General features: G+C 36.4%; 1 protein-coding gene and 1 long non-coding RNA gene across 2 annotated transcripts; both read right to left on the bottom strand.

Moving 5' to 3' along the window:
• Positions 1 to 2,056: 2,056 nt before the first annotated feature.
• On the bottom strand, positions 2,057 to 5,406 carry LOC100888554 (ras-related protein Rab-22A; the record flags this gene model as incomplete). Its single annotated transcript, XM_030975611.1, has 3 exons — positions 2,057 to 3,609; positions 4,198 to 4,417; positions 5,290 to 5,406. Coding segments are annotated over 3 exons (468 nt in total), but the record flags the coding sequence as incomplete, so codon positions are not given.
• Positions 5,407 to 6,573: 1,167 nt separating this feature from the next.
• LOC115920135 lies at positions 6,574 to 9,162 on the bottom strand. Its single transcript, XR_004062192.1, has 3 exons — positions 8,699 to 9,162; positions 7,927 to 8,006; positions 6,574 to 6,649 (listed from the first exon to the last, which is right to left on the bottom strand). It is a non-coding gene; the product is annotated as an uncharacterized LOC115920135 (long non-coding RNA).
• Positions 9,163 to 11,520: the final 2,358 nt, after the last annotated feature.

Below are 11,520 nucleotides of genomic sequence, written 5' to 3'. Positions count from 1 at the left end.
ATTGCAGTTAAAAGAGGGAGGAGTGTACCGGAAACGGGCCCCCTACTTTGAGGGTGGGGGACTGTGCCCTTAGTGGCATGGGACGGAAACCGCTCATCCACCTCTCCCCCTTTCACACACACACACACACTTTCTCTTTCTCTCTCTCTCTCTCTCTCTCTCTCTCTCTCTCTCTCTCTCTCCCTCCCTCTCTCTTTTTCTCTGTTTCGAGATCTAACTGAACCAATTATTATTATTATCTTTTTTTAAATGTTGCGTTTTAGCAGTAGGTTTTACCCTCCTACTATACACCAGTTGATCTGAGCTAATTCATGGAATTTTAAAACAGCCTCCTCCCCCCCCCCCCCCCACCAAAAAAAATAAACTAGCCATTCAACATTCACGGAGTGCCATTGGAAATTTTATCGATTATGATATACTAATGTGGACAATCATCATTATTTTAGCCTTTGTTATGGCAACCCGTAATAGCGGGGGGGGGGGATAATTCTTCAATTTTCACTAAAATACATGACCGGAGGGCCAGATTTGAACTTGCATAATGGAAACTTTTTATCTTTTGGAGTCATTTTTCTAGACTAATTTGAACATAATAGAGGCGTCGTGGATACTTCGACGGACTGTCGATCTTAAGGTCCGCGGTTCGAGTCCCGCCGCGGCACTAATGTCCTTTGGCAAGACATTGATCTACATTTGCCAAACTCAACCCAGGTGATGTAAATGGGTACCTGGCAGGAATTAATTCTTTGAAATTTGCCACACTCAACCCAGGTAATGTAAATGGGTACCTGGCAGGAATTAATTCTTTGAAATGAGAGCGCCGCAGTGGCTGCCTTGCTAAAGCCATGTAATCATCGGGGCAGCGCAAGGAGCGTCACGACGTGACGGACATGTGCGCTATACAAGAGGCCATTACTATTATTATTATTATTATAGAAATTAGAAAGAAAAAAAGTCTCATTCAATTAAATGTTTTATTGTACATAAGCATATTTTGATAACTTAAAATGCTTTATGTTTACACCGACAGTCAGACTCAATATTAAACATACATACATTAGTAAAATTCAATGCAAGATCAAACAATAATATTTAATATACACAAAAACAATAACTAGAAATAGAAATAAAATATTATAATTACAAAGCAAAGTATGAATATTAATCGTCACAACACTATTACTTATAGGGGAAATCAGGAACCTTAAACATGTCTTCATTGTCGTAAATAGGCGGGGGCACCACCCCCCTCCCAATCGAGTGGTAAAAACCTGAAAGGGAATGGGAAAGGGAGAAGGGGAAAGTGCAAGACAAGAAGACGATTGGACCACCTCTCTCTCCCTAATCAGTACTCTTGAAGATTCACATTTTAATTTCCAAGTGAGACCGATGTTCCATAATTATTCCAGTTCCCCCTCAATGGATGGGCCAACGCGATGCCACTATACATGTGTTCTTTACAAGTTATTTAGGATTTTTGTTATGTGTGTGTATATTATTTTGTGCGACAGTTGCATTACACAAAAAATAGGTAAAACTAAATAAAGAAGTGTGAAGTCATATACAAATATATACAAATATAATATAGTTTTGTGACATTTCATTTAGAAATTTGGAATCAATGGGCCTACATTTCAAATTGGGCAATACATTTAGGAACCCTCTCAAGAAAATAATAAATATTATGTACAACAACCGTGATCATCAAAATGAATTAATTCCATCTACTTTGTGCTCCATGAAGTACATGCCTTGCTTTCGTTCTAAAATTTCATTTATATTGCTCACTCGCATATCCGTTACCTAGGAAGACCAGTGCCCCCACACAGCCCCTCGATAACCAGAGCAGTAGTGCCCCTGGGCCCCATCATCAAGACTGAACCGATGTTCAAAACATTGACAATAACGGTGGGGTCCATGTCCCAAATAAAAATGAATACAAAAAGTTCGATCGTTTGGATTGTGAAAATATGAGGGCGTTCTCTACCGACGATATGCAAGGTAACAGATAGAGACGGCCTGGTAATTCTTCTTCTTTTGGCAATCTTACTAATTTATCACGAAGATGAACTAAACATTGGAAGCGGTGTGAGGAAGGCAAATGATCTTTATGGGATAAGGGCATTAAAAGCCTCAGGATTAGTCCATGGAAGTTCTCTGAACTAATCGTAATCATTCAACAATTATCTCTTAACCATATGCAACCAAAGTGCGGGGGTAGCGAATGGAAGTTTGATTTGATTTGATTTGATTTATGGATTTCTATATCATATTTCAAACAAACGTATTTTATATATGCATAATGTTCACCAGTGTGATATAATTTACGTGTCAAAGTACAATACATGATACTATACTGAATAGAACATAGACACATATGAGGTCGGGATGTTTCATCCCCATTCAACATAATTATCTTTAGGAAAGTTTTTGAATTTTTATACACTGTCAGCGAATTTTTGACATTATTTTACACAATCATAATTGTTTCTCTTAAAATATAACACTAAATTTGTCCAATCGTGCTCAATCTTGGTCATTATTCTTGTTGAGAAAATTCCTGATATAAAAAAAAAATCCTTACCGGTGTATATATTACAAAATCTGCTTTTGATTAGAAGAAATTATTTTAAATATGCAGTATCCAAAACAATTTTTCATAATACCATGGTTACATGAGAGAAAACAGAACTTAGTTCGCTTCGATGCCAAATAAAAGGCATGTCATATATAAATCATAAAACAAAACATCTCAAGTTAGGATAACATTCTAATAATAGACATGTTGTTTCTTCACACGTCATCTAATCTTAATTACGTAGGCCTATAATGGCGGATTTATGGATCCTCTATTTTGTGTGGACGCGATAATTATAGATCATGAGAACAAAAATAATTAAAATCAATGACGTCTAAGCATGTACATAGTTAAGAATACAACGAAGAATATTTTATCAGTTGCATTTCAGGGAATGCGTAAATTTATGGATAAATGGCAAAACTTGTCTCTTGATTAAAATAATCATTATTAATTTTAATATGATATCGGAAGAAAGTCAAACTTATATTTCTTTCAATCAATAAGTTTCCAAAGCCTACAACTGATTACTGACATCACAGTAACCAGTAGCTTTGATAAAATATCTACTACACGCATCAGCAGAACAGCTCTAGAAATAAAGCCAAGAACATTGATACATTTTTTTAAGAGTGGTTTAGCCAAAAACTGGTTTATAAAAATGGGGAGGGGCGAATTACTCCCGAATTGGGCTGCATGGTTGATAAGGGGGCTGGTCCCACACAATGCTGGATACGCCAATATGCAGCTCAGTTTTGGGCTTCTCGTCATCTCTCACGTATAGTAAGGGGCGTGTCAAAGATAGAACCGGTCGCGCTGACGAAGTCCGACTTCAGTGATGCATCGTATACGATAGGCATGGGTGTCCAATGCACTCCCACCAATAATGATTTGATTCTGTTAGACGTAACATGAACAGAGACAGCAGCCTGACGGTGGTGGTTGATCAGCTCTCCTTGAGCTTGTCGTTGTACGGAAGAGACTGGTCGTCTCTGTCCTGATATAGACCAAGTTATCTGGCAGCCGTCGTCCTAAGAGGAAACAGGTTTGAAATGCAAAGAATTACTAGAGGTGTGTTTGTTTGTTTGTTTGTTGTTGTTGTTGTTGTTTTTTTGTTTTTTTTTTGTTTTTTTTTTTTTTTTTTTGGGGGGGGGGGGGGTGTTATTTTGCTAATTGGATTTTTTTTGGACAAAGTTATCTGGCAACCGTCTTCCTGTAAGAGTATAGAGAGAACACAGATTGACGGGAGATGATCAAGGGGGCAGCGGGGATTTTTCTTTGGGCTTGTCAGAGATTTTTGTAGCCTGGCCAAACGGTACACTCCAAAAACCTGATGATTTGGCAGCCGTCGTCCTAAGAGGACAGAGGTTTGAAATACAACAAATGGCAAGAGGTTTTTTTTTTTTGGGGGGGGCTGTTCTTTTGCTAATTGGAGATTGTTTGGACTTGATTGAGGGTAATTTGGGTTTTCTGTTGTACACAGAAAAAGTATTTTTTGCATTCTTTCTATAGGATATGCTTCAGAGTTAATACATTTAACACAGACCACAACGCCTTTCTGCCTCTAAACTTTTCATGTTGAAATCAATTAACATTTAGATATCGAGTTGTAGGCCTACCTATTTCCAGGAGTATTTCTCGCATATTTACGCCTGTCTTGGCACTGGTTTCGTAAAAAGAAATTCCTTTCTCGGCGGCATAGCTTGACGAAAACCTGTTGGGGATTTCTCGCACGTCATCGTTGCAGTCGCACTTGTTTCCGACGAGGACAATGATGATGTCGGGTGGACCGTGCTTCCTCAGCTCCGAAATCCAATACGGGATGCAATCGAATGAACTCTGAGATTAAAAAGTGATATTTAATAGATTTCATATCGAAGTTCTATACATTTACATTATTTATGGAATAGATATATTATGTGGACAAGATAACCGATTGAAAGTTGATTATAGCATCTTCTTCCGCAGATGCTGTAAATCAGTGGGGTAATATTACCTTATGTCACACCCAATTACAATAGTTTGGTGCCTTGGTCCATCACATTTGTAAATAATGCGAACATTTCAAAGACATAGGTCTATTACGTAATCTGAACATGATTTCTATAGGCAATAATACAATATTAAAATTGCTCTTCTGTCGAGATTTATTGAAAGCCTTTGCAATCGTTTTCACAGGATATTAATCATTTCAAGTGTCATGTAATATGAGATACTCTTTACAATTGTTAACAGCAGATGTAGCTATTTTTCATTTCCTTCCTTTGTACCTGCCAAACACATTTCACATATGAGTGGTTTATTGCCGTTTGGTCTAAAACCAGTTCATAGTTCATAGTTCATTTTATTTCTTCTTTCACAAACATTTTTATATAGAATTTCAAATAAAGTAACTGGAACAGCAGATTATCAATATAACAAACATAATTTGAAGTGCAATAGTAATGTTCAACATACAACTCTTGTTATTAACAGACTAAAGAAATTCTATAAAAAGTTACTTATTTAAGATCATATGTTTTGTACATGAAAGAAAGAGGAGACCCGAAATAGACTGAATGGATAATAGAAGAACTTTTTATAGACCAAATGGCAATTCACCACTTGAGTAACTATTTTTATACTATAATCACAGTATATAATGATATAAGTTTCACATTCGAATATTTTACTAAAATATGAAGTACAAAGACTTAGGTATATGTACACACCTTGCACGTAATATCATACACTAAGATAGCTGCTGCGGCTCCCCTGTAGTATAAAGGGGCGAGTGCTCTGAACTGATAGAAAGCATACGAAACAAAATCATTGACATAATGATTAACGTTTTATTCACTATCACTCTTTACTCTCTTTCAATTTAAATTGTCTGGAAATGGGGCATGATGAAGGCATTGGGAGATTAAGACTGTTAGGGAGGAAATTTATAATCAATACTCGAATCCTTTTTTAAAAAATGTTATGAATAATGACGGAAAGAAGACTAGAAATATCTCTTGAAGGATAAATGTAGAAAGAGAAGGTTATCAACTACGAATAAACAAAATCAACTGTTTCTTTTTCAATCACACTTCTCTTCCTAAGTAGAAAGTCATTTGCTCACAGTTATTAACTAAAAATTGGTTTCATAAACCTCCGATGTAGTCTGGTGGATATAAGGATCACACAGTACTATCCTTCTCCTTATTCTGTCTTTTTCTTCTTTTTCTTTTCCTTAACCTTTCTCTTCTTCTTCTTTTTCCTGTCCTTCTTCTTCCTCTTCTTTTTCTACTACTACTTCTACTACTACTACTACTACTACTACTACTACTACTACTACTACTTCTACTACTACTACTATTACTACTACTACTACTACTACTACTACTACTACTACGACTACTACTACTACTACTTCTGCTACTACTTCTACTACTACTACTACTACTACTACTACTTTACTAATACTACTACTACTACTACTACTACTACTACTATACTACTACTAGTACTACTACTACTACTACTACTACTACTACTAGTAGTAGTACTGGTAGTAGTAGTACTACTACTACTACTACTACTACTACTTCTTCTTCTACTACTACTTCTACTATGACTACTACTACTACTACTACTACTTTACTACTACTACTACTACTACTACTACGACTACGACTACTACTACTACTACTACTTCTACTACTACTTCTACTACTACTACTACTACTACTACTACTACTACTTTACTAATACTACTACTACTACTACTACTATACTACTACTAGTACTACTACTACTACTACTACTACTGGTAGTAGTACTACTACTACTACTACTATACTACTACTACTACTACTACTACTACTACTACTACTCTACTACTACTACTGCTGCTACTACTGCTACTACTACTATACTATACTACTACTACTACTACTGCTACTACTACTACTACTGCTACTACTGCTACTAATACTACTACTACTACTACTTCTACTACTTGCCCTTTCTTTTCCTGCAGTGTCCCAAACTAAAAATGTGTATTCTCGATTACCATCAACCATGTGTTTGGTCGTAAACGTTGCACTGCAGTCATCATCAAAATTGTACCATGCAAGGAAAAATATAGAGAACATATAAATCAAATTTGAGAGATAGGCAGTTAGGCACGAACAAATACAAGATTAATTAACAGTGTACAAGTGCGAGAACCATATTTTCTCGCTACACTGTACTAATGAAATCAAGTTTGATAGAGTCTTTAAAAACAGGAAGTGTTATTTGAAATGCAGGAAATATTTGTAATATAGACTTAAGGGGACTTTCATCACGAGTGCTAGCTATTACACACACAACAAAAAGGAAAAAATACCACCACCTTCACCATGACGATTTTCCATATGACAATGATTATCTGAATATGTGAATGTGTCAGCTGGTTATATTTTATTTTCTTCAATTTTTGCAATAAATTTCCTTCTTAAAATAATGTTAATAGGAAGTATTGTATTGATCGTGTTAAGATTTATTGCAACATGTATTAAGAATCCAAACAAATAGCGCACAGAACACTTAATATCAGCTTTGTATAAGCCTTTAGTATGCGGAGGCCATTGTATCAATATTATCAATGCATACGAATGAAATACAATACTGAGATTTGTTGAACTTAGAATCGCTTGCGATCAGGGGCGTAGCGACAGGGGCTATTACAGTCATGTATATGACAAAGGGGGAAGCGAGAAAAGTGGGGAAAGAAGGGAAGTCTGGGGGAAATGGAAAGTGCAAAAAAAAAAACTCTATGATCCCCTGGACGGCCATTCATTATGGCTCAAGGCATGGGCACACAGAGGATTTTTTTTATGTTGGGAACCGGGGTAAAATGCAATAAATTATTGAAAATGTATTGCATTTTCTGTGTTTTTTATTTTATTTATGGAAACTGCCCCCTACCCTAGCCCCCACTGCGTACAGTCATGGTTCAGTGACAAAGCAATCATGCCTCTTAACTGTGAGGCCCCAGGATCAAAACCGTGTTGATGTGCTATATTAGTGCCCTTTTGTGGGGCATTAATCCTCATTACTGTCATTTATGACTTAAGGGCGTAGGTCCACTAGTTGATAAGCATAGTAGCATACACATGCTTTAGCAGTCACGCAAAACACACATTGTCAAATTATTATTCAATAAAATCTGAGAATGTATACTATTATCTAGATCTATTATTTTTAAATTATTTTTAAAATAATTCCATAAATTGGGGTAAAACAAAAAAATTCCAACTATATGAGCGACAGTGTATTTAAACTGATTGTGAAAAAGGAAAAAATGTGATGGAATCAAGATTTGATGCTACCCTTACCCTATAGTTGCTTGATATTTATCATTGAATTGGTCTCTTTGTAATCTGCCGGCGATGCTTGATTTCCCAACGTTCAACTCCTGTTGTTAAAAAATATATTGAAAAAGACCACCAAATTACAGTACATACAGCAAAATAATGAAAGACAATATAGCATAATGTAGCACGATTATGAATGCCTTTCTATCCGAATAAACAAAGGACTTTAATACAAAATAATTAACATAACATTAAAGATAACAGTCGGCTCACGCATGAAAAATGCTACCTACCTCCACCCCCCCCCCCCCCCCCCCCTCAGTGGTGTACGCAGGATTTTTTCAAGGAGGGTGATATTTCGCTCGGGGGGGGGATAGTGGGCAACAATTTCTTTTTTCTTTTTTGCCCCCGAAATTTGAAAATCGCTCCGACCGATATTTCGATAAGTGGGGGAGGGGGGGGGGGGTAAGGAGTAGTCATTTTGTTTTCAATAACACAATTGAGGGGGTAACCCCCCCCCCCCCCCCCCCACCCCAACTGCAATCTCCGACGAGCAATGCTGATGATATCTTTAACTAATATTAATGGGGTTCGTGTTTTTTTTTAATGTCAAATCAAGAAAATTGAAATGAAGAGCTTGACATGAAACATTTTTAAAAAATCACATGTCCCTCCGTGATTGATAACAAATATGAAAAAGAAAATTCGTGCACCAACTGTATTCACGCGTGTAACCTTCGTTTAGAGACCTAAGTCTGATATAATATCATGTGAGTACAGATAATTATCTTACCCCTAAAAGAACAATTTTCGCTCCTTCTTCGTCCATGTTGAATTCGGATTAAAAGAGAATGTTTACAGTACCGTAGGAACAAGCTAAAACTCTTGCAAACAAGTGATGTATACGAATGGAAAATGACTGTTGCCAGTTCTTGCCACACGTGAATGGACGTCCGAACCGGTATCCAATGTAAAACTGTCAATTAATGTTTTGGCCAACTTTCATTTATATTGTGCAATAACAAGTCTGTATATTTCCGTATTAGATATGCATGCGAGCATGATAATAATTGATGACTGTAGGTAATTCATATAAGTATGTCCTTCACATCTTTCAAAAGCTAGCGTCCAACTTTCAGTTTTGATTCAAGACAACTGACACCGTGACATGGTCGAACATTATTTTAAAGGCACATCGCTGACGAGCTAGAAACCATGAAAAAATGCCAGAAGAAGGTATTGAATGAGGGTGTCATTATCAATATCGACCGGCGCTTATTTCAAATTTTCGTGGGCAAAAAGAAAGAAAGAAAGATATAGCTCCTTACCCGCCCCTCTCGAATTGGGCCCCTCCCTTGCCGCCGGCTGGATCCGCCCCTGCCCCCCCCCCACCACCACCCCCTCCACCTGCCTCCCTTTCCCTCCGACAACGCCTACTGATTTTATGTCATTTTTTTTTCAAGATAGATATCATATCGTTTCGTTATGGGATGTTTTGTGCTTAAAGAGGGGATGGATAATGTGGCTGACGTAATTAAACAAAATATATATGTAATAATGAAAGGAGGAAAGCATAAAAGAGGAAGTGAAAGTTCGGTGGAGCTTAAAACAAAGGGGACAAAGGAAGGAACAAAGTTATATTAAACCAAAGAGAGGGTACTCTGTGGCACAATAATATTAAGCATCTCATTTCTTTTTCTCGCTCATTTTCAGACACCCGAGTATGGACAACTGAATAAAATCTGCGTCGCCTGTGAGGTATTGAGTAATGGTCAACAAGGGGGCACAAATTAGTGGGATATGAAATTTAAGAGCTGGAAATGATGAGATTTCTAAATGATTATGGTAGTTAAGAGTGAAGAAAGGAAGAGGTAGGTGATCATACGCATGCGGTAATTTTTTTTTTAGAGATCTCAAAAGAAGTAGTTTGCAACTTAGTTTCATCTGTTCCGTCTGTCCATTGATTAATATCAAGCAAAACAAACCCTTTTCCCCCCATCTTTCTTCCGTTTTGAATAAAAGACATTTCAGTGTTAGCTCACTTTTTAAAGATAATAATTGTGTCAGGCCAAATTTAAATTTTGCGAAAACATGATCAGCTTTCACCACTAAGTTCGGTATTAATGGTTGAAGAACAAGCAAATCTGAGATACAATAGTTTTCAGGATCAGCCCCTGGCTCAGAACTGCCTCAACCCCATCCCTACTGCTTTGGAGCAAAGTCTTTTTTTAAATTAAATTGTACATTTCGTTATATTTCTTCATCAGTTCAGATCGTGAAAACTAAGTCCCCCCCCCCCCCCCCCCCCCCCTCCAACCCAGTGAAGAAAAAGTGTTATGTCCCTTTAAATTTGAATACACTGCACGGTGTAATACAGTAACCCGGATGGCCTTATAAATCACATACAACTTTAGACAGCAAAATCTACATGTATATCAAATTGGCCCCTTAACCTTTTTAAGTTTTGACGATCTACTGATAAATCAAAAGCAGCAAGGTATAAAGAGAAGAGGGCAATATGTTCACAATAAAAATACAGAGAAATGTTGTTTTTGAGTGGGTAAAGAGTATGGGTTTTATTTGCAGATGAATCATAATACATGTACAGTACATTCAAAGTGAGCAGCATACTTTGGGGAACACACTTGCAGGAAAGAAATGTAGTGTCAGAGACAAGTTTGTCCAAATGATTATTTAAGATGACAAAAATTAATTCCATATGCTAATTAGGAAAAGGGAATTTCATACTCCCTAATGTACGGATAAACATGATTAATAACTTAGAACTAATGAACAGTTTGATCATTTACATGTATCTCTTTAAGAAGGTAGACAAACTATTTAGTTTTCAGACATGAGTAGTATTTGTTGCAATAGACAGATACAGTAGGACTTAGGGTACTTTCATTCCTAAAACAGAAAGAACCCCCATTAAAAGACTTCTAATCAATTCATCAAAAATTCATTTTAATAGTATATACTAAATCCATGTCCAGACTGGCTTAATGTAGCCCCAGAAATGTTTTTATTTACATCTGTCTTTCATGATTATTGTTTGTCCACTCATATAGGAGTTACTTTACGAGCAGCAAACTAATAGGAATTTTTTTCTTTTTCTTTATTAAATAAATAGATTTTGATGTTTTGATAATGGAAACAATGTGTAATAAAGCAGCTGTAGCACAAAATTCAACAATGGAAATAAACCGAAGTCAATGCATGACAAAAGAACGTTGTCAAAAAGCAGTGTCTTTTGCATAGAAAAATAGAGCTAATCTAAACTAAAACTTAATTTGTTTTCATGGATGTATACCTCAAGTGCTTCATCTTTAGAAAATCTAAGTCATCAACTAATATATTTATCTACAGTTTGCAAACAGATATAATCACACATCATTCTAAGAATACTGAAATCTCTATTATAGTGCTGCAACCAGAAAAGGGGATAGCTCAAGAAAAAACATGAAAGAATGTGACGGATTATTTTACAAATGACCAAATACTGTTACTCAAATGTACTGGTGCCAGTGAGAAAGATGCTGGTCGATTACAATATTCAATGTACTTTTCAAAACCACTCAGATTAAAAATACATGTACATCAACATTATTTCAT

This window comes from Strongylocentrotus purpuratus, unplaced genomic scaffold (genome assembly GCF_000002235.5).
Source record: "Strongylocentrotus purpuratus isolate Spur 01 unplaced genomic scaffold, Spur_5.0 spur5_scaffold_8, whole genome shotgun sequence".
NCBI lineage: Eukaryota > Metazoa > Echinodermata > Echinoidea > Camarodonta > Strongylocentrotidae > Strongylocentrotus > Strongylocentrotus purpuratus.
The sequence above is the reverse complement of the archived record's forward strand: the minus strand, read 5'-3'. Positions and strand labels throughout refer to the sequence as shown.